The sequence below is a fragment of the Chlorocebus sabaeus genome, chromosome 10, assembly GCF_047675955.1.
Source record: "Chlorocebus sabaeus isolate Y175 chromosome 10, mChlSab1.0.hap1, whole genome shotgun sequence".
In the NCBI taxonomy this organism is placed as follows: domain Eukaryota; kingdom Metazoa; phylum Chordata; class Mammalia; order Primates; family Cercopithecidae; genus Chlorocebus; species Chlorocebus sabaeus.
Genome location: NC_132913.1, coordinates 3,346,717 through 3,369,914, shown reverse-complemented (window position 1 = coordinate 3,369,914; position 23,198 = coordinate 3,346,717). Strand labels below are relative to the sequence as shown.

Below are 23,198 nucleotides of genomic sequence, written 5' to 3'. Positions count from 1 at the left end.
CTGCTTTTTGTTTCTGGTAACTGCAAGTGTGCACAGCGGTAAAGCACACAGTGAACAGCAGCGTGATGCCACCGCCTCAGCTCTGACGAGGGCTCGGGTACTTTGCCTTCCACTGTCTTTGTTCCATTAGAGCAGACGTCAGCATTGCGAAAGGGACACATTATGAACCCTAACCCGAACCCTGCAGTTTTCACCCAGCAGACCCCCTGTGGGTCTGTGGACCACATATGGAGAAACACTGAGTTATGCAATAACCAAGCAAACCTGGTCTTATGTGTGCCAACTTGATTTTGCCAACAATCTCCAACTGTTTCACACTCTCCAATAAAAGGTAAAATTTTCTAGTCAAAACTCATTTATTACCTCACAACCTACTAGAACTTAAGTGTAAAAATAAATTACTCTTAGCCAGTGTGGTGGCTCACACCTGTATTCCCAGCCACTCAGGAGGCTAAAGCAGGAAGATCACTTGTGCCCAAGAAGTTTGAGACCAGTCTGGGTAACACAGTGAGACCCCATCTCAAAAAACAACTATCATCATCATCTTATTGTTATGTAAGTTAAAAAATCGGTAAAGATCATCTTTAACTTAAAAAATATTCAGTATTAGTATTTGTGACTTACGTATTAAAAATGAAGACCATGTTGCAGATAAGCAGTCTAATAATAATAAAGACCATGTTGAGATTATCAAAGCTTGGGGAGTTCCTCAATATAAAGGACAATTTTAGACCATATTAAACATTTTAATTGCCTAAGTATACACACTGGTAACGCAACTATAATAAGCACATATTAAACCATGCTAAAAACATGGATTGCTCTAAGTTTATTTCCACTGTCTTACAATTTTTTTTTCTTTTTCTTGAGACAGGGGAGTGCAGCGGCGCAATCGCAACTCATTTCAACCTCTGCCTCCCAGGCTCAAGCCATCCTTCCATCTCGGCCTCCTGATAGCTGGGACTACAGACACTTGCCACCACACCTGGCTAATTTTTTGTATCTTTGTAGTGACAGGGTTTCGCCATGTTGCCCAGGCTGGTCTCGAACTCCCAGACTCAAGTGAACCTACCACCTCAGCCTCCCAAAGTGCTGGGTTTATAGACATGAACCACAGCACCTGGCCTTTTTTTCTTTTTAAATAAAAGAGGTTTATTTGGTTCACGATTCTGCAGACTGTTGTCCTGCAACTTTAACAAGCTGATTCTAGACACATTCTGTGTTGCACATTTTATCAAATGTCTATCTGCTACTGCATTTTGAGAGTTTGAACAACACTTGCAAGTTGTTACCTCGAGGTAAATGAGAAGCTCCAATGTGAAGAGGGGGCCCAGGAGCACTGCTGCGGATGATAGACATCTGCACGTTTGTAGTCATGATGTGGTGCAGGTTACTGGGATGGCCCTGAAAGAAAGAGGATAGAATGTTATTTTCACATGTTTGGGCTTAGTCATTGCCTCTAGGAAGTCACCTGCCTCCAAATGTGGGTCAGGTTTTTTCTTTTAGATAGTGAGTATCCCAAGGGAAAGGGCTAAGGACACTTAGCTTGAGCTACTTTTATATGTCATACTGTATAATGAACTGTGCTAACAGGCATGTGAGAAGTATGAGGACCCCACAACTGCTGCAGGCCCAAATAATAACAGATAACATACTTTGATATCTACTTTTAGAAACCCTCATCTGTGATATTACCTTTCACACTTGTTTTTTCTGTCCTGGCCAAATGCTTATTTTTTCCCATTCTCACAATTTTCTTTACATACCATTGCATCCATCCATTCTTTAAGCTTTGTGTTTCTAAGTAAATGTTAGTTAGCATCCAACAGGTGCTCCCCTACCAGTTCTTCAGCTCAACCCTGAAATGTTCCTTACTCACATTCTCCCAAACCACAGAGAACAGTGCTTCTCAGCTAAGGGTTCTGGTACTTCTGAGAGTACTCAGCAGTATGACAAAAGGAAAAAACACAGTACACTTCTTTGGAATATAAATTTTTCTTGAAAAAGTGAAGGGAAAGTTTTTAGATTTATTTTTTTTCCCCAGGTAAAAAATTTTAAATATTTAATTAATCAAGTACACAGCAGAATAGGATTGCAAAATTTCACACAAAAACCTTAAAACAGAAGACTTCAAAATAAATGTTCACAACTAAGGCCAGGTGCAGTGGCTCATGCCTGTAACCCTAGCACTTTGGGAGGCCACAGCGGGCAGATCATTTGAGGTCAGGAGTTGGAGAGCAGCCTGGCCAACATGGTGAAACCTCGTCTCTATTAAAATTAAAAAACTAGCCAGGCGTGGTGAAGCACGCTTGTAATCCCAGCCACTTGGGAGGCTGAGACAAGAGAATCGCTTGAACACGGGACGTGGAGGTTGCAGTGAGCCAAGATCGCACCACTGCATTCCAGCCTGGGTGACAGCGTAAGACTTTGTCCCAAAAAAAAAAAAAGTTTGCAACTAGAGAGCTGCTTGAGGTAACCTACCAGTACCCCAAAAGATGCACATCTGCTCTCCTCAGAGAAACCACAGAGAAGCACTGCCCACCACTACCCCTGGGAGGCTGTTCTTGACGCTAAAACCAAACACGAACCACACTCCGGACTCGAGGACACGGACTGTTTTATCCAGATTTATATATCACGCTGAGGGTCGAATCCAGCAGCTGGTAGCTGCTCAGTAAATTCTAGCTAAATGACCACTATGGATACTGGCTTCTCCTCCCCACAGTTATCCTTCTCTCTCAAACCTACTACCTTCCCTTGCAGGTATCAGTGAGTGTTTAATCTTTTTTTATTACCATGCCTAATGTACTGCTAGCATTCAATAAATCATGACCAATAGTTTGGCATTTCAGTTGAAAATCAGCAAATTAAAAGGAAGAAAAACCTGTTGTCCACTGATTGTTGCCACAGGAATGGCTGAAGCTTGAGGGATGCTACTCTCCATGGTAACGGTAACCTGCCCTGGAACCTTGGGGGGAAGTGACAGGGTGGAAGGTGGAGCAGGAGCAATGGGACGGCTAGGCATGGTAGGCTTCGGGGGCGGCTGCAAACAGAAAACCACACAAAACATATCAATGGCCTCATGCTGGTGATGCGTCTCAATCCAGAATTAAGAGTACACAAATCGAACCTGGAGAGTGCCAGGAAAGATGCCATAAGCTTTATACATTTTATCTATTAGCATCACAGTGTTTCCATTGAAGTACTAGCATTTCTATCTCACAGATAAAGAAACATACAAAGCAAGGCTAACTGACTTGCTCAAAGCCACACACACAGTAAGAAGAAGAACTGGGAACAAAGCCCAGAGCTGTATGTCTCACAGCCCACACCCTTTCTTCTACATGATGCCGCCTCCCAAGTGTGGATGGATTGAACACAACTCCCAGTAACTGAAACAGAACCCCCAGGTAACGCACAGGCGATATTCTCAGAAACCCCCAAATTAACCAGTTGCTAAAACAGACCTTAAGGAAGAGTGCTACTCCAGTTGGTCCTATGGTACTGGGTTATCAGAACTTATAACATCATCGTCAGCCGGGCACAGTGGCTCACACCTGTAATCCCAGTACTCTGGGAAACATCACCATCAGCCAGGCGCAGTGGCTCACACCTGTAATCCCAGCACTCTGGGAAGCTAAGGTGGGCAGATCACTTGAGGCCAGGAGTTTGAGACCAGCCTGGCCAACACGGTGACACCCCGTCTCTACTAAAAATACAAAAATTAGCCAGGCGTGGTGGCGTGTGCCTGTAATCCCAGCTACTTGGGAGGCTGAGGCAGGAGAACTGCTTGAACCTTGGAGGTGGAAGTTGCAGTGAGCCAAGATTGCACCACTGCACTCTAGCCTGGATGACAGAGAAAGACTCCGTCTCAAAAAAAAAAAAAAAAAAAATTAGTGTCATTAAGCCCCCACTGCTAAATCTGACTGGCTTGAAAAAAAAAAGAGGGTCCCTTCAAGACTGTATCTAACTTAACATGCCCATATGTTGAATAATATCAGTATCAAAATGGATAACAGCAAAGATTCTGTGATGCCAACGGCCCAGCAGCACAAGACGAGGCACTGCAGAAAATCAGGGCTGAGTTACAGAGAGGTGCTGAACTCATAGGTCATAAAGGAAAAATGAAATATGATCCTAAGATACAGCCTAAGATTTTGTACAAATTGTTATAGAGATTAGCCAGTCTTGAGCTCTGGTTCAGTGTGAAGTTTTAACCCTCTCCATTACCTTCATAAGTCCCTCCGAAAATGAAAGTGGCACTGCTGGCGTCAGGTGTGCTGGCGGGGCTGTCACTGCAACAGGTGTGGCTGATGCGACAGCATGGTGTGTAGACAACATCTGCACCTGTGGATAGGGCCTTACCACAACAGGCTCTTGCTTCTCCTCCCGGGACTGGAGGGAGCTGCTGGAACTCATGTGCTCCCTGGCACTGACTTCAGAATCTCGACCAGATTCATCATTGACTAGTAAAGACATTAAAAGTGAGACAGTATGTCACAGTCTCCCAATGTAAGATAGCGGCACAAACAAGAGTGGTACCTGAAGTTAAATCTCAGGATTGACAAAGTGGCCACTTCCTTGTGATGTTTTCTTAACAAGGTCAATTTGGGCACTGGATTCTCCTGATGGACATCAGACAGAAGAGCCACAACTGTGGAATGTAGAATTTATTCTGGATATTGTAGCCTTATGAATAAACTACCTGAAAATCAACTAAAATGAGCTGAAATAGTTAAAAGTACAATACAGAGTATAAGACAATTTCATTTAAAACATCTTCTTAAAAAGTTATAAAAGCCTGACATTAAAAAGATATTTTACGCTGTGCTGGCCAACATGGCAAAACCCTAACTCTACTAAAAATACAAAAATATAAAAAACAAAAAAAAACACAAAAAAACACCTTTTTTTGTAATCCCAGCTACTTGGGAGGCTAAGGTGGGAGGATCGCCTGAGCCCAAAACGCAGAGGTTGCAGTGAGCCAAGATTGCGTCACTGCACTCTTTCCTGGGCGAGAGAAGAAGACTGTCTCCAAAAAAAAACAAAACAAAAAATGTATGGCTGGTACAGTGGCTCGCATCTGCAATCCTAGCATTTTGAGAGGCCAAGGCAAGCAGATCCTTTGAACCCAGGAGTTCAAGACCAGCCTTCGTAACACAGTAAGACTCCATCTCTGTAAAAAATATAAAAATTAAATGGGCATGGAGGCATGCACCCGTAATCCCAGCTACGCTGGAGGCAGAGGGAGGAGGATCACTTAACCCTGGGAGGTCAAGGCTGCAGTGAGTCAAGCCATGATTGTGCCACTGCACTCCAGCTTGGATGACACAGTGAGACTCTGTCTCAAAAAAAAAAAAAAAAAAAAAAAAAAGGTGGTGGCGGTCTGGGCATGGCAGCTCACGCCTGTAATCCTAGTACTTTGGAAAGCCAAGATGGGTGGATCATTTGAGGTCAAGAGTTCCAGACCAGTCTGACCAACATGGTGAAACCCTGTCTCTACTAAAAATACAAAAAAATGAGCCAGACGTGGTGGTACACACCTATAATCTTAGCTACTCGGGAAGATGAGGCAGGAGAATCGCTTGAACCCAGGAGATGGGAGGCTGCAGTGAGCCAAGATTGCGCCACTGCACTCCAGCCTGGGTAACAGAGTGAGACTCTGTCTCAAAAAAAGAAAAAATTTTAAAAAAAGATATTTTAAGTACAGTTCCTAACTTTAAGAACATACAGTTTTTCAAAACTTAAGGACAGAGATAGGAGACATATTTTCCACTGTACGCTCTTTTTCTTTTGGTGTTTTGGACTATTAGAAGACATAATATATTAAACTTTTTTTTTTTTAATTTGTTTTTTTCCTTTTTTTTTTTTAAGACGGAGTCTCGCTCTATCGCCCAGGCTGGAGTGCAGTGGCAGGATCTCAGCTCACTGCAAGCTCCGCCTCCCAGGTTCACGCCATTCTCCTGCCTCAGCCTCCCGAGTACAGGTGCCCGTCACCTCGCCCGGCTAGTTTTTTTTTATATTGTTTTAGTAGAGACGGGGTTTCACCGTGTTAGCCAGGATGGTCTCGATCTCCTGACCTTGTGATCCGCCCGTCTCGGCCTCCCAAAGTGCTGGGATTACAGGCTTGAGCCACCACACCCAGCCTTTTTTTTTTTTTTTTTTTAATTTTTTTGAGACAAGGTCTCACTCTGTCTCTCAGGCTGGAACACAGTGGATATCGGCTCACTGTAGCTTCAAACTCCTGGACTCAAGTGATCTTCTGCCTCAGCTGCCCAAGCAGCTAGACTACAGGCACACGCTACCACCCCTGGCTAATTCTTTTATTTTTTTATGAAGACCAAGTTCCACTGTGCTGCCCAGTCTGGTCTTGAATACCTGGGATCAAGTGTTCCTCCCACCTCTGGCTTCCCAAATTGCTGAGATTATAAGTGTGAGCCACTGCACCTGGCCTATTTAAAAATTAAATATTTAAAAATTAAGTGGAGGCCGGGCGTGGTGGCACACGCCTGTAATCCCAGTACTTTGGGAGGCCAAGGCGGGGAGATCATTTGAGGTCAGGAGTTCAAGATCAGCCTGGCCAACATGGTGAAACCCTGTCTCTACTAAAAATATAAAAAATAGCCAGGTGTGGTGGTGCACACCTGTAATCCCAGATACTCAGGAGGCCAAGGCCCGAGAATCGCTTGAGCCCGGGAGGCGGAGGTTGGGGATCCCGCCACTGCACTCCAGCCTGGGGAACAAGAGCAAGACTCTGCGTCAAAAAAAAAATTAAGTGGAAAAAAAATCAGAGAACAATACTAATGTAATAAAAGAAGAGCTTGTGAAAATATTAACTCATATTTGTCTATAATTTTTCCAAAATATTAATATTCTTTTTTTCCTGAGCATAAAGATATTTACTGATGTAGAGAATGTAAATTATTTGGAGTACCATAAACAAAGTAAAGTTGTCCCCAAACTCACCCCACAAAGGCACCAACACTTAAAGTTCTGGTGACAGTTCTCGTCTCTTTTAAATTTTGGGTGGGTTTTTATTCATTTGACTTTTTTCCTTGAAGTATGATCTTCACAAAGGTAAATGCACAAATGTTAGTTGTGCGGCTCAATGGACTTTCATAAACTGAATACACCTGAGTAAATAGCACCCCGCTCAAGATAGAAAACATTATTGGTCTCCCCGAGACCCTTAGTTTGGCCCTATTCTAGCCACTATCCTCCCAAGGAAAGCAATCGTCTACCTTGTAACACTATAGATTAGTATTGTCTGTTTTTGAACTTGATATAAACAGACTCATAACAAATACACCCTATTGTGCTTTGCCTCTTTAACTTACAGGTGTGAGATTCATCCACGTTAGTGTAAACATATGTACCACTTCTACTCAATATAACCTAGGAGTGGAACGACTGAGTAGAGAATACTGCATGATTTTTTAAAGGTGAAATGGGGACAGGCACAGTGGCTCCTGCCTATAATCCTAGCACTTTGGGAGGCCGAGGCAGGTGGATTACCTGAGGTCAGGAGTTCAAGACCATCATCCAACATGGTGAAACCTCGTCTCTACAAAAATACAAAAATGAGCCGGGCATGATGGCAGTTGCCTATAATCCCACCTACTCAGGAGGCTGAGGCGGAAGAATCGTTTGAACCCAGGAGGCAGAGGTTGCAGTGAGCCAAGATTGTGCACTCCAGCCTGGGCAACAGAGCAAGACTCCGTCTCAAAAAAAAAAAAAAAAGGTGAAATAGGATTCTATTGTATAGATGTACTATAGCTTTTAAAATCACTATCATTGATGGGCTTTTAGGTTATTTCCAAATTTTTGCTTTTATCAACAATCTTGTCCAGAGATCTCTTCAGGAAAAAATTTCTAAAAGTATAAGTGCTGGATGAAAAGACTGATGAGGCCGGGCACAGTGGCTCAAGCCTGTAATCCTAGCACTTTGGGAGGCTGAGGCAGGCGGATCGCAAGGTCAGGAGTTTGAGACCAGCCTGGCCAATATGGTGAAACCCTGTCTCTACTAAAAATATAAAAATTAGCTGGGTGTGGTGGTGGGTGCCTATAGTCCCAGCTAATCGGGAGGCTGAGGCAGGAGAATTGCTTGAACCCGGGAGGTGGAGGTTGCAGTGAGCCGAGATTGCACCACTGCACTATAGCCTGGGCGACACAGCGAGACTCCATCTCAAAAAAAAAAAAACCGAGAGGAAAGAAAAGACTGATATACATTTTCTTTTTCGCTATATATTGACTTTTCTCCCAGGTCATTCAGAATTTTAAAAATTTTGATCTATAAAACCTCTTCATTGGGGAGTAAATTACATAGAATAACACCACTGTTTTACAAGAAAAGTTCAATAATTTTTTTACAAATACCCTCAGTAACACCAAAGAGGAGAATGGCTGGGTCAAATGGTAAGTATATGTTTAACTTTGCCAAAGTAATTTCCAAAGTGATTGCAGCACTGTCTGTTCCCATTAGCAGTACACGAGAGTTCCAGCCGCTCCTCTTCCTTACTCACGTTTGATACACAGCCATTCTAGTGGGTTGTAGTGTGTGTCTCCCTGTAGTTTTAATTAGCATTCCCCTGACGACTAGTAATGCTGAACATCTTTTTACGTGATCACAGCCCATTCATATGTATCTTCTTTAGTGAAGTGCATGTTTATCTTTTGTCCACTTTAATCAATTAGCTTTACTGAGGTACAATTTACACATAAAATTCACTAATTCTTTGTGTAACATTAGATAAATGTTTGCAAAAGTATACAGTGGTATAACACAATCATGACACAGCTCATTTCCTGTTACTGCAATAAGTTCATTCATACCCCTTTGTAGTCAATTCCCTCCCTGCCACCTCTATTCCCCAGAAACCACTGATCTGCTTTCTGCCACTACGGTATAATCTTTTCCGGAATTTCATATAACACAGTCATACCATCTGGAGTCCTATGCTGGAATCTCTCCTTAGTGTAACGTTACTGAGGTTTATCCATAATGTTGTGTGTATCGGTAGTCTGGTCCTTTTTATTGCCAAGTAGTATTCCACTGCATGGATGGACACAATTTGCTCATCCAGTCACCATCTGATACGCATCTGGTGAGATCCCTGTTTGGCTATTATGAATACAGTTTCTATGAACATGTGAGTATAAGTCCTTGTACGAACACACGTTTTCATTTACCTTTGATAAACACCTATGGAATGAGATTGCTCAGTGCTGTGGTTAAGCGTATATTTAATTGTATGAGACATTGCCAAACTGTTTCTCGAAGTGGTTTGCCATTTTGCATTTCCAACAATAAAGCGTGAGTTCTATTTGTGCCACAACCATACCAACGCGTGGTATTGTCAGTCTCTGTAATTTCGGTCTTTCTACTGGATGTGCAGTAGTTTCTCAGCAGTTTTAAATTGCACTGCCCGGAGGATTAATAATGGTGAGCATCTTCTCATGTGCTTCTCTGGCACTTATCTAGCTCTTCTGGTGAAGTATCTACTCAAATACTTTCCCATTTAAAAAAAAATCAGGTTGTCTGTCTTTCACTACTGAGTTATGAGTGCTTGTTTTTTTTTTTTCCTGAAGACAGGATCTCACTCCGTCACCCAGGCTGGGGTGCAAGAGTAAGATCGCAGGTCACCGCAACCTCCGCTTCCCAGGCTCAAGCGATCCTCCTGCCTCAGCCTGTCAAGTAGCTGGGACCATAGGTATGAGCCACCATACCCGGCTTTTTTTTTTTTTTTTTTTTTTTTTTTGAGACACAGTCTTGCTCTGTTGCCCAGGCTGAAGTGCAGTAGTGTGATCTTGACTCACTGCAACCTCCGCCTCCCAGGTTCAAGTGATTGTCCTGCCTCAGCCTCCCGAGTAGCTGGAATTACAGGCACCCACCACCACACCCAGCTAATTTTTATATTTTTAGTAGAGACAGGTTTCACCATGTTGGCCAAGCTGATCTTGAACTCCTGGCCTCGCGTGATCTACCCATCTCAGCCTCCCAAAGTGCTGGGATTACAGGCATGAGCCACTGTAAAATCAGCCTGGCCCCGGCTAATTTTTGTATTTTTTGTAGAAATGGGGATTTGCCATGTTGCCCAGGCTTATCTCAAACTCCTGAGCTCAAAGCGATCCACCTGCCTCGGACTTCCATGTTGCTGGGATAACAGGCATGAGCCACTGTGCCCGGCCTTTATCCTCCCATAATGTTGTTGTGATCTTCCAGCACTATTTTACTGAAAAGACTTACAGGGCACGGTGGCTCAAGCCTGTAATCCCAGCACTTTGGGAGGCCAAGGCAGGTGGATCACAAGGTCAGGAGATCGAGACCACCCTGGCTAACACGGTGAAACCCCGTCTCTACTAATAATACAAAAAATTCGCCGGGCATGGTGGCGGGCGTCTATAGTCCCAGCTACTTGGGAGGCTGAGGCAGGAGAATGGCGTGAACCCGGGAAGTGGAGCTTGCAGTGAGCTGAGATCGCGCCACTGCACTCCAGCCTGGGCGACACAGCGAGACCCTGTCTCAAAAAAAAAAAAGAAAAGACTATCATTTCCCTATTGAATTACTTAGGCACTTTTATCAAAAATCAATTGGCTATATATGTCTGGTTCTATTTCCAGATCCTCCACCTGAGTTGTTGCGGAAGATAGAGTCTTCTGTTATGCTAGAGAATAATAATAATTTTCTTCTAGAGAAAATAACATCTAAGTTGAAACCTGAAAAAAGAAGGAATTAGCCAAATAAGCAACTATATGGAAAGGAAGAAGGAAGACTATGGCAAAAGGAAAAGAATGTGCAAAGTCCCCACGTCATGAAATTGGGAACTTTTTAATCATTTATTTAGAAATATGAGTAGATACCATTGAGCAGGAGTCATAAAGTAGCTTAAAGTCACTTCAAGTCTAAAGAGAAAATAAATTTACAACAAAAACTAAGTTGGCGGCCACGTAAGTAGTTCACACCTGTAATCCCAGACATTTTGGGAGGCCTAGGCGGGAGGATTCCTTGAGGCCAGGAGTTTGGGACACGCCTGGTCAACATAGCAAGACTCCAACTCCATTGGGAAAAAAAAAACTAAGTTGGCAGGAGGAAGGCAAAATAAGAAATAAGGCTGGAATATTAGACAAGGGCAACAGCTCATAAGAAAACACAGAGCAATTAAAGATGCCTCCAGCCCTGCACAGTGACTCACACCTGTGATCCTAACACTTCGGGAGGCTGACAATGGAGGATTACTTGAGTCCAGGAGTTTGAGACCAGCTTGGGCAACACTGTGAGATCCTCTCTTTACAAAAAAGTTTAAAATTAGCTGAACATGTGGCTGGGTGTGGTGGCTCATGCCTGTAATCCCAGCACTTTGGGAGGCCAAGGAAGGTGGATCATTTGAGGTCTGGAGCTCGAGATCAGCCTGGCCAACATGGTAAAACCCTGTCTCTACTAAAAATACAAAAAAGAAAAGAAAAAAAAATTACCCAGGCATGGTGGCGCATGCCTGTAATCCCAGCTACTCAGAGGCTGAGGCACGAGAATCGCTTAAACCCAGGAGGCAGAGACTGCAGGGACCTGAGATAGAGCCACTGCACTCCAGCCTGGGCCACAGAGTGACACTTTATCTCAAAAATAAAATAAAATAAAATAAAATAAAATAAAATAAAATAAAATAAAATAAAATAAAATAAAAAATAAAATAAGCTGGGGAGCCCAAAAGATCGAGGCTGCAGTGAGCTGTGATTATGCCACTGTACTCCCGCTTGAATGACAGCGTGAGACCTTGTTGCAAAAAAGAAAAAAACCTCAGCTACTGGTTTAAGCAATGAGTAGACAGTGGTATCATTTACCATAAGGACACCAGAATCGAGTGGTGAAGAAAAAGGAATAGAAAATAGTTTATTTCACTTTGCAGTGTCATATATTTACTTAACACGTAGAGAAAAAGAGTATTTGAAGCAATTCCTCAACTTCAGCGCTGCTGACTAGACTGGATACTTCTCTGTTGTGGGGGCTTCCCACTATCTTGTAGGATGTGAAGCAGTATCCCTGGCCTCTACCTACCAGATGCCAATAGCACTGCTGAGTTCAACCAAACTGTCTTTAGATATTGCCAAATATTCCCCTGGAGGAAAAACCACCTCCCCAAACACCTGTCACTGAGAACCACTGATTTCTACCACTCAAAGGGCACAAGACGAAAAACCAAGTCTTATCTGTGTGTATGCAATCAGCCCTCTGTATCCACGGGTTCCCTGATGAGAATTCAACCAACTTTGGATATTAAATATTCAGGGGGGAAAATAAAATATGGTTGCATCTGTACTAAGCACATACAGACTTTTTTGTCTTCTCATTGTTCTCTTAGCAATACGGTGTAACAACTATTTACATACTATTTACGTTGTAGTGGGCATTACAAGTAATCTAGAGATGATTTAAAGTATACTGGAGGAGAGATACAGGTAATATGTAAACACTATACCATTTTACATCACAAAGTGGAGCAACATGGATTTTGGTATCTGAGGTGGGTCCTGGAACCAATCCCCCACAGACACCATATGGAAACTGCATATCCTTTGTTTTCCACTTCTTTTCTTTGATAATCTCCTAAAAGGCAAGATCTGTTCCTTAAACAACTCTGGGCTCCCTCACAGCACTAATGCTATACTCCTGGACATGAATTAAACATGCATATATTAATGCATTTCAAAAATAGTTCTTACAGGCACGCTTTGCTGTAAGTTGCATGTGTACTCTATGTGAATGAAGTGGTTAAAACAGGAAGAAAAAAAGCCTTGTTTAAATTAGAATAGTAATATACCCTTTCTTCAAATTCAAGAAATAAGAATTTACTAAAATCCTAGAAGGAATCTGCTAATTTTTAAGTTAGAAAACTGGCAATATTCGTAAAGTTGGAAGAAATATATTAGAATATTACATATCTCACCTGTAGCAGCTGGGTTTATCAATCCAGCAGTACCACTGTTTGCAATCTGAGAAGGGGCCTGGCTCAGCCCAGTAGAAGGGGCTCCTAATCGAGGAAACTGTTGAGAACTCATTTCCACCTGTAGTACATACAGTTATATGGTTATTACTAGATTCTGAGATCTGAATCAATATTGAGAAATTAAAGCATCTTTAGTACCTATGAGATAGTCCCTCGGAAAAGCAAATGTGGCATCATTTATTTAAAAACAATAACTTGGGATCAATATAAACGCAGACATTATCTAAACTACCTAAGTTTTCTACCAATATCGTTTATGCGGAGCTGGCGTGTACTATAACCCTCCATATATACTTGTGGATTGCCATGCTAAAAAAATCACCATTGAATCCTGTACAAGAGTCACATGACAGGTATTACCACAATGCATGTGTATTTCTCTGTGTAAAGTTTTATGGAAAATGGCATGTCTCTTCTAAACACTCAAACCTCACACCAAGGTGAACAGAACTGTGATTAGCATGTCATAGGAACATTCGGAGGAAGATACCCAGCCCTAAGAAAGGATCGGATGTTTTACATTCAGACCTGATGCAAAAGGAATTCTCCAACGCTTTTCTGCAAAGGCCTCCATTTATGGATTTCCTTTTCTTTCCCTTTCATAGACTCCCCACAGAGCCAGAGGACCCTACACCTTCTCCATCTTCCCTAAAATCGTCCCCCACTTTTCCCCCAGGAGCCAAGCGATCTCCCCTGATTCGCCCGCAACCCCACCCCACCGCGAAGCCCCCGCTGAGATGGGAGGACACCGATTTCCAGACACCTCGGAGTGCGAGACCCCCGTCTCCGGGGTAGGGGTGCGGACGGGCGTTCTGGGGACCCGACCACACGAGCACTGTGCCTCTTTACCTGTAGCCGCCGCCCGCCGCCCGCACCGCCCGCTTCTAGCTCGCCGGCCTGGGGGTGCCGCGGAGGGCCCATCTCGGCGGCGGCGATGCGCTCGGGGGGCGCGGGGAGGGATCGCGGCGGCGGCGCCCGGGGCCCGCCGCTGTCCAGCCCCGCTGGCCCCACTCACCCCCAACACCCGGCCGCCGCTGTGCTCGCAGTCCTCTTCCCCCGAACCTGCCCCTGCCTCCCCCGCCCGCCCATTGGCCCCACGCCCGGCGCGTCAGTGGAGGCCCAGGACCAATCCACAGCGACCTACACGGTCAGGACCCGCCCCACCCTCCCGCCGACCGCCAGCCAATCAGGCGCGAGCCTGGCCGGGGCAGCCCAAACCCCTCGAGGCTGAACCAATGGCAGAGGAAGACAGGCGCCCCCGGCGAGGGGGGCGGGGAGCGGGGAGGCCCCGCCTCGGCCAGGGTCTGAAAGCGGCGGGCGCAGGGCCCGGATGTGGAGAGTCACTTTAAACTGCTCCAGGAGCCAAACTCCCTGGGCCGCCCGCCCGCCCGCGCTCCCCCGACCGCTCTGCTTCCCCGCCAAGGCCCACGTCCGCCACGCCCCCACGCCCGGGTCAGCCCACCCCTCCCGGTGCCTCTCCCTTCCTCGCCACAGGACACCCGGCCCCTGTCGCCGGCCCAACTGCCGTGCCCAGCTCGCCAAAGAGCCGCGGTCTGAGCTGCAGGAGACGAGGATCCTCTGCCCTTCCCCGGGGACGCGCAACGGGACGGACGCTGCAGCCCGGCTCGGCCGCCCCGCCCCCTCGTCTCCTCCCCTTCCCTCCCGGGCTCCCGTCCCGCCATTACCTGGGTGCTGCGCCGAGTGGCCGCCGCGCCGCCTTGAGCTCGCTCCCGCGCGCTCTCTGTCTGCGGGGCCGACGTCCCCAGGTTCCGGACCCGCAGCCACCGCCGGGGAGCTAGCACTCTGCCCCCCACCCCTCACTCCAGCGCTGCTGCTTCCGCCGCCGTAACGAGCCTCCCGTCTATTGGCTGGCGCAGGCCCCGCCCCCTGCCGAGTCAGCCAGTCGCCGGTGGTCGTGAGCGGGAGAGCGGACGGGCCCGCCCCTCGGAGCCGCGGCGTCCTCTGGGAAATGTAGTCGCGGGAGCCAAGAGGGCGGGCCGCGAAGGAGGTGGAGAGCGCCGGGGCGGGGCCGCAGGCGACCCGGCCAGGGCAACACACCCCTTTGCTGTCTGAAGTCGGTTCTGTCTTTTCTCTTGGCTAAGTGAGAAGACAGTGGATCCCACCCTGTGTCTCAACCTGAGGGCACTAGGTTTCATTTTCCCCGCGGGGAGGCGCGGCGCGGGAAAGGGTAATGGAGGCCAACTGCGGCGGCCAAGGGATCCGCGGGCCGGACCAGTGTCGTGACGGTGCCCGCCTCCCTACGCCGCGAGTGGGACTCGGTGTCCCCACCGGGGACGGCGGTCGGCACAGCCTACGCGCGGCGGGAGCCGCCAGGCGCGGCGCGGGCGCGGCTCTGTGAAAGCAGGCCGGCAGCATACAGGTCTCCGGGCGGCCGGGGCGCACCTGCGCGCACTTTCCAGATTGTGAAGGCGCTGAAGGGAGCAGTTTTATTTTGTCATTTTGTTTGGGGTTCAGGGTTGGAGTTTATGCGCCTGTAGAAGACATAGCCATATCTTTTGAGGCCACATTTGCATCTGATAAGAGATTAAGTCTCCCTCTTCTCTTACCAGATGGTAGTTTAGGCCTGGAGTTTTGTGATTAGGAAATAAATGGGGCTCAAACTCCTCTCTCGCTGTCATGCACAGCTGTGTAAGACAACTGTTTGGTTAGAAGAGAGTAGCTCCTGGCTATAGCCCAGGGACGAGTCTCAGATACTCCTCCTTTTCAAGCCACTTTCCTTTTCCACCTTCTTCCCTTCATTCTCAAACTTCTAAAGAGTGACTGCTGTAATCGACTTCAGCCTCCTCTCTGCCTAGGCAGTCCTTATCCCTTTTGGAGTTGCCACTCTTCTCAGACTGCTCCCCAAAAGTTGCCAACACCTACTCAACTTCAAACTCATCGGTCCTCGCTTAGATCTCATCTTGTTTAGCTTACTGACCAGTAGTAACTCCTCCTCATGTCTTCCCTTGGCCTCTAGAACCAGGGTGTCTCCTGCTTCTACTCCTATCTCAAGCTCCATTATACCTCCTCTTTCTCATAAATACAGCATTCTTCAGGGCTCCAACACTTAAATGCTATACTGCCTTCCTAAATGGTTTAATGTGTTTCCACAGTTTCAAATGTCTTCCTTTTTGTTTTTTGTGTTTTTTTGAGACAGGGTCTCAGTTCAGCCAAAGCTGAAGTCCAGTGGTGTGATCATAGCTCATTGCAGCCTCGACTTCCTGGCCTCAGCTAACCTATTGCCTCAGCCTCCTGAGTAGCCGGGACTGCAGGCACATGCCACCACACCCTGCTAGTTAAACATATATATAGATATGGATATATATGCCGGGCATGTGGCTGACGCCTGTAATCTCAGCACTTTGGGAGGCCGAGGCAGGTGGATCACCTGAGGTCAGGAGTTTGAGACCAGCCTGACCAGCATGCAGAAACCCCATCTCTACTAAAAATACAAAATTAGCTGGGCATGGTGGCACATGCCTGTAATCCCAGCTACTCGGGAGGCTGAGACAGGAAAACCGCTTGAACCTGGGAGGTGGAGGTGGCTGTGAGCTCAGATTGAGCCATTGCACTCCAGCCTGGGCAACAAGAGCGAAACTCTGTCTCAAAAAATATATATTTATATATATGAATATATTTATATAATATATTTTTATATATCATATAAATTTTTATATAAATGATATATAAATATATATTACATATAAATTATATATAAATTTTTATATAAATGATATATATAAATTTATATATGAAATATATAAATATATTCATATATATAAATATATATGTTTTTGAGATGGAGTTGTGTGTGTCTGTGTGTATATATAAGTGTGTGTATATGTGTGTGTGTGTGTGTGTATATATATATAGTTTTTTTTGTAGAGACAGGGTTCCACCATATGCCCAGACTGGTCTGGAACTCCTGAGCTTAAGTGATTTGCCCACCTTGGCCTCCCAGTGTGCTGGCATTATAGGCATGAGCCACTATATCCAGCCTCAAATATCTTTGAAAATGTTACCTGTGCGTAGGTGACCACTCTGAGTTGTATACCTGTATTTCTACCTCATGGGCCAATCCACACAGAAGTCTTACAAGCCCCTCAAAGTTAATGTATTGAACACCTTTATTGATTTGCCTCACCTATGTACTCCCCTTGATACCTGGGTTTACTTACTGGCATCACCATCCTTTCTGTCTTCAGCTTCGTATATGTTGTTTCACACTCTTCCATCTCCCACAGCTGCCAAATTACATTGATATGCACCTCTGCCTCCTTTCCTATTGTTTCCATAGCTGTGGCTCAAGCTGTCACTATTTCTTATCTGAATTGCAGCAATGCTGCTGCCCCCACTGAAATCTCTTCCTACACCCAATATGTCCTCCAGAATTCTTTTTCTAAATCACTAATCTGGATCTATCCTTCCCATCCACAATGCTTCCATATCTTCAGAATATATTCCAAATCCCTATGCCCAGTATCCAAAGGCCTTAATAATTTTGTCCTTCCTACCTCTCCAAAAACTGGATACTCTGCCAACAAGAGTTTCTACTAGTTATCTGCGCAGTTTGGCTTCCAGCATTTTGCTCTGGCCTGAAGTGCCTTCTAATAGGCTAGGATGCTCAGCAATCATCTAGAAGAGTTCTGCCAATTCTATAATGCTCAACCGGAAAGAAAATCGTTTCCCTTCTGCAAGAAGCCTTCCTCCAATTCCTCTCCTTTCCCCACCCTTTAGAATACTTCCGTAGAACTTCCTCAGTACCTCTCTTACAGCACTGATCTGTGTCTGCCTATATTCCTCCTAGAGTAGGCGGAGAGAGAAATTATTTGTCTTTATATCTCCTGTCAACAGGGTAGATCCAGGAAGCATTCAATAAATGTTTGCTAAATATAATCACAAATACATCAGTGCTACTATATGATTGAAATCGGAATTTTCCTGAGTTACTTGGGACAGTAGCTACGGCTTTATTCATCCATGTCTCTAGTCTCACACATAGTGGACACTTAAAGGAAAACAGGTGCTTCACCCACCTTTTATCACTAGGGTTTAGAATTCCCATCAATTGAGCTTGTTGTGCAGAAAACACACCTTGTGCCCCAGCCAGACTGAACCTTCCACACTCCTCAAGTATTGAAGCCCTACGCCGGTTTCAGGAGCTTATTAGTATTTGAAAATTGTTCTTGAAAATTGGCCAAGTGTGGTGGCTCACACCTGTAATCCCAGCACTTCGGGAGGCTGAGGTGGACGAATCACTTGAGGTCAGGAGTTTGAGACCAACCTGTCTGACATGGTGAAACCCTATCTCTACTAAAGGTACAAAAATTAGCTGGCTGTGGTGGTGCATGCCTGTAATCCCAGCTACGTGGGAGGCTGAGGCAGGAGAATCATTTGAACTCGGGAGATGGAGGTTGCAGTGAACCAAGATTGCACCACTACACTCCAGCCTGGGCGACTGAGCAAGACTCAGTCTCAAAAAATAAACATAAAAAGAAAAAACAAAACTGTTGTCCACTGATGTTCTTTTGAATAGGTTAAGCAAAGATACAATAGGCATCATATCTGCTCAGTGATTTTCTAGAGAAAAGTAAATAACTGCTGTTCTGCCAACAAAGCAGACAGGTTCTCCATGTGAGTGTTCTGTGGAAGTCAGTCAGATGTCAGCGAATGGTCTGTGAGACTTGGTGATGTGATTGAAACCACTTTTGCAAAATCATGACAGTGAGAGATATCTAACATGGTTGACTCCATCTTACTTCTGACCTCCAAGCTGTCTTTGGTTATTCCTAGGTGTAGACCAAGCTACGTTTCAGAGTTTAGTTTATAGTTTAACTTGAAAGCAAGGATGATAATAGTCCCTTTCTAAAACTAACCCCCTCCTTGCTTGGGGACTGAAACCACCTTTGTAAACCAACGAAAGGCCACAAGAATAGAATTATGAGAGGGGCCTGAACTCCGCTAAAATGTAGTCAGTTTCTATAATCCCTTACTGCTCAGGAAGCATGTGGCCAGAGGTCTCAGATTTGTGACTTCCCCAATTGCTCCTGTAGATAACATCATTGTTGTAAGGATTGTTTTTTTCTGAGGTATCTTTCATACTGATCCTATCTAAACTCTTGACTCATGGCTCCGCTGGTCCTACCTAGAGGCAGACTCAGCCCTGAGTCTACTGGCCCTACCTAGAGGCAGACTCAGCACATAAGGAATGTTTTCCACACCCCTATGATTTCATCCCCAACCAATCAGTAGCACTCATTCCCTATCCCCCTGCTCACCAAATTGTTCATAAAAACCCTAAGCTCTGAGCCTTCAGGGAGACTGATTTGAGTGATAACTCTAGTTCTTCCGTGTTGCCGGCCTCCTGTGAATTAAACACTTTCTCTGCTGCAATGCCAAAGTCTCAGTGGATTGAGTTTTGTCTGTACAGCAGACAGGAAGAACCCATTGGGTGATCCAACACTTTGTTGCATCTTTTTTCTCTTTAAAAAAAAATTTTTTTTAAGAATTCAAGGGCAAACTGGTGGTGGTAGCCTGCAACTTTTTATTGAACAGTGCTGCTCCTTGTGGAGCAGGGCTAACTCATGGGCAGTGTGCCCAGAGTCAGCCAGGTGATTACACTTTGGTGGGCCTCTTTACCACTGGGCCCAGATGGTTCTCACTTAGTCACTGCATGAGCGGTCTAGTGATATTGACTCTTTGCAGTTGCCCTCTGTCCAAATCCTCCCCTTGACTCAACCTCCCAGTCAGGGAAAGCCTAGTGTCTTCCAGGTCACTCGTGTAACAGGAGCATACCCTTACTTATCTCCAGCTTGTTGTGTAGATTAAATGAGCTATGCACATAAAGGATGTGTTGCTTTTGAACTTGCCAATATCCATTGTTTTTATAACTTCCATCTGTTTATTACCCCAGGCAAGCTCAGCGTCTCTCTCCTCCTGGTATCCCATTCTATACCACTGTCCCCACCCCAGCAGCACCTATGCCAGGTGTGGCAGAAGACTCTAGGATGGTCCCCAATGATCTCTTCCCAGTGGTCCTACCCTTATGTAGGAACCAAAGCAAAGGGATCATTCCTTTGCCTTGAGTGTGGGTAGGACCTGTGACTTTTTACTAACCAATGGCAAATGGCAGAGGTGGTGGGATGGCACTTCCTGTGCCATATTAACTTATACAAGCATGTGGTCCATAGCAATGTTTTGGTCAAGGACAGATTGCATATATGACTAGTTTCATGAGATTATAATGGAGCTGAAAACTTCCTGTCATCTAGTGACCTTCTAGCTGTCATAATGTGTAGCGCAAAGCATTACTCATGTATTTGTGGTAATGTTGGTGTAAACAAAACTACTGAGTCAGGTGCGGTAGCTCATGCCTGTAATCCCAGCACTTTGAGAGGCTGAGGCAAGAGGTCACGTGAGCCAAGGAGTTTGAGACCAGCCTGGGCAGCATGGTGAGATGCCATATCTATTTTAATTTTTTTTTCGAGACACAGTCTTACTCTGTCACCCAGGCTGGAGTGCAGTGGCATAATATCAGCTCAACCTCCGCAACCTCTGCAACCTCTGTCTCCTGGGTTCAAGCGATTCTCCTGTCTCAGCCTCCTGAGTAGCTGAGATTACAGGTGCGCACCACCATGCCTGGCTAATTTTTGTGTTTTTAATAGAGATGAGTTTCACCCTGTTGGCCAGGCTGGTCTTGAACTCTGGACCTCAGGTGATCCACCTGCCCCAGCTTCCCAAAGTGCTGGGATTACAGGCGTGGGCCAGCGTACGCGGCTGCCATATCTATTTTAAAAGACAAAACAACAAACAAAACTACTGCTCTGCCAGTTGTATAAAAGTATAGAATATACAATTATGTATTGTCCATAATACTTGATCATGGTAATAAATGAATAAATGACTATGTTGGCTGGGTGCAGTGGCTCACACCTGTAATCCCAGTACTTCAGGAAGACAAGGCTTGCAGATCATTTGAGGAAAGGAGTTCAAGACCAGCCTGGGCAACATGACGAAACCCCATCTCTACTAAAAATACAAATATTAGTCGGGCACGGTGGCGCAGGCCTGTAATCCCAGCTACTTAGGAGGCTGAGGCACAAGAATTGGTTGAACCCAGGAGGCAGAGGTTGCAGTGAGCTGAGATGGTGCCACTGCACTCCAGCCTGGGCAACAGAGCAAGACTCTGTCTCCAAACAAAACAAAGCAAAACAAAACATACAACTATATTATTGGTTTCTGTATTTACTGCATTATACTTTTTATTGTGACCTTAGAGTGTACTCCTACTTAAAAAAGTTAACTGTAGGCCCGGCACAGTAGCTCACACCTGTAATCCCAGCACTTTGGGAGGCCAAGGCCGGCAGATCACTTGAGGTCAGGAGTTTGAGACCAGCCTGGCCAACATGGTGAAACCCCATCTCTACTAAAAACATAAAAAATCAGCCCAGTGTGGTGGTGGCGCCTGCAATCCCAGCTACTCAGGAGGCTAAAGCAGGAAAATCACTTGAACCTGGAAGGTGCAGGTTGCAGTGAGCAGAGATGGCACCACTGCACTCCAGCCTGGGCAACACAGTGAGACTTCCTCTCAAAAAAAAAAAAAGAAAAGTTAACTGTAAAACAGCCTCAGGCAGGTCTTTCAGGAAGTACTCCAGAAGAAGGCGTTGTTATTATTCCTAAAGACCTTCCAGTGGTACAAGATGTAGAGGTGGAAGACAGTGATGTTGATGATTCTGACCCTGTGTAGGTTTAGGTTAATGTGTGTGTTGATGTCTTAGTTTTTAACAAAAAAAGTTGAAAAAAAGTTTTTAATTAAAAAAAAAGGCTTAGTGAGGTTTGGACTTAAAAAATAAAAATTAAAACATTTTAAAAGCTTATAGGTCAGGCACAGTGGCTCATGGCTATAATCCCAGCAACTTTGGGGGGCCAAAGCGAGCGGATTACCTGAGGTTGAGAGTTCAAGACCAGCCTGGCCAACATGGTGAGGCTCCACTAAAAAAATAAAACCTTGGTCGAGCATGGTGGCTCACACCTCTAATCCCAACAGTTTGGGAGGCCGAGCCAAGTGGATTATGAGGTCAAGAGTTCAAGATTAGCCTGGCCAACATGGTGAAACCCCTGTCTCTACTAAAAATACAAAAATTAGCTGGGCGTGGTGGTGGGCACCTGTAATCCCAGCCACTTGGGAGGCTGAGGCAGAGAACTGCTTGAACTGCTTGAGCCCGAGAGGCAGAGGTTGCAGTGAGCCAAGATCGCGCCATTGCACTCCAGCCTGGGTGACAGAGCAAGACTCCATCTCAAAAAAAAAAAAAAACAAAAAAACTCATCTGTAATAAAAATATAAGAATTAGCCAGGCGTGGTGGCAGACACCTGTAATCCCAGCTACTTGGGAGGCTGAGGCATGAGAATCTCTTGAACCTGGGAGGCAGAGGTTGCAGTGAGCTGAGATTGCCCCACTGCATTCCAGCCTGGGCAACAGGGAAAACTCTGTCTCAAAACAAAAATTTTTTTTAAGTTTATAGAATAAGGATATAAAGAAAGAAGGCCGGGTGTGATGGCTCATGCCTATAATCCCAACACTTTGGGAAGCCAAGGTGGGTGCATCACTTGAGGTCAGGAATTCAAGACCAGCCTGACCAACAGGGCGAAACCCTGTCTCTACCAAAATACAAAAATTAGCTGGGCGGGGTGGCTAGTGCCTGTAATCCCAGCTACTTAGGAGGCTGAGGCAGGAGAATCACTTGACCCCGGGAGGTGGAGTTTGCAGTGAGCCAGGATCGTGCCACTACACTCCAGCCTGGGCGACAGCTCAAGGTTCCATCTCAAAAAAATAAAAGAAATAAAATATTTTTGTCCAGCCATACAATGTGTTTGTGTAAAAAAGTTACAGTGAACCTATATTAATTTATTATTGGAGAAAGAAATTTTTTTGTAAATTTAGTGCTAAGTGTACAGTGCTTATAAAGCCTACAGCAGTGTTGGGAGGCCAAAATGGGAGGATCACTTGAGGCCAGGAGTTTGAGACCAGCCTGGTCAACATAGCGAGACCCCCCCCATCTCTGTTTTAAAAAAAAAGCCTACAGTAGTGTATAGTAATATCCTAGGCCTTCACATTCACTCACCACTCACCCACTGACTCACCCAGAGCAACTACAAGCTCCATTCATGGTAAGCGTCTTGTACGGGTGTACTATTTT

General features: G+C 45.4%; 1 protein-coding gene across 11 annotated transcripts in view; it reads right to left on the bottom strand.

Moving 5' to 3' along the window:
- Positions 1 to 14,843, bottom strand: part of SAP130 (Sin3A associated protein 130) — an 83,982-nt gene extending 69,139 nt beyond the window's left edge. For 4 of the 11 annotated variants that reach the window (XM_037988131.2, XM_037988130.2, XM_037988132.2 and 1 more), the window contains exons 1-5: positions 14,687 to 14,843; positions 12,942 to 13,059; positions 4,231 to 4,466; positions 2,885 to 3,043; positions 1,293 to 1,404 (exon numbers count right to left, since the gene is read on the bottom strand). In XM_037988131.2, coding sequence (XP_037844059.2) covers positions 1,293 to 1,404; positions 2,885 to 3,043; positions 4,231 to 4,466; positions 12,942 to 13,053 — 619 coding nt within the window. In that variant the 5' untranslated portion in view covers positions 13,054 to 13,059; positions 14,687 to 14,843. Of the gene's footprint in view, positions 1 to 1,292; positions 1,405 to 2,884; positions 3,044 to 4,230; positions 4,467 to 4,542; positions 4,655 to 12,941; positions 13,060 to 13,850; positions 14,066 to 14,686 lie in introns of those variants that run through there. The other 7 variants (XM_007964577.3, XM_007964583.3, XM_007964584.3 and 4 more) reach the window with 5 other exon arrangements.
- Positions 14,844 to 23,198: the final 8,355 nt, after the last annotated feature.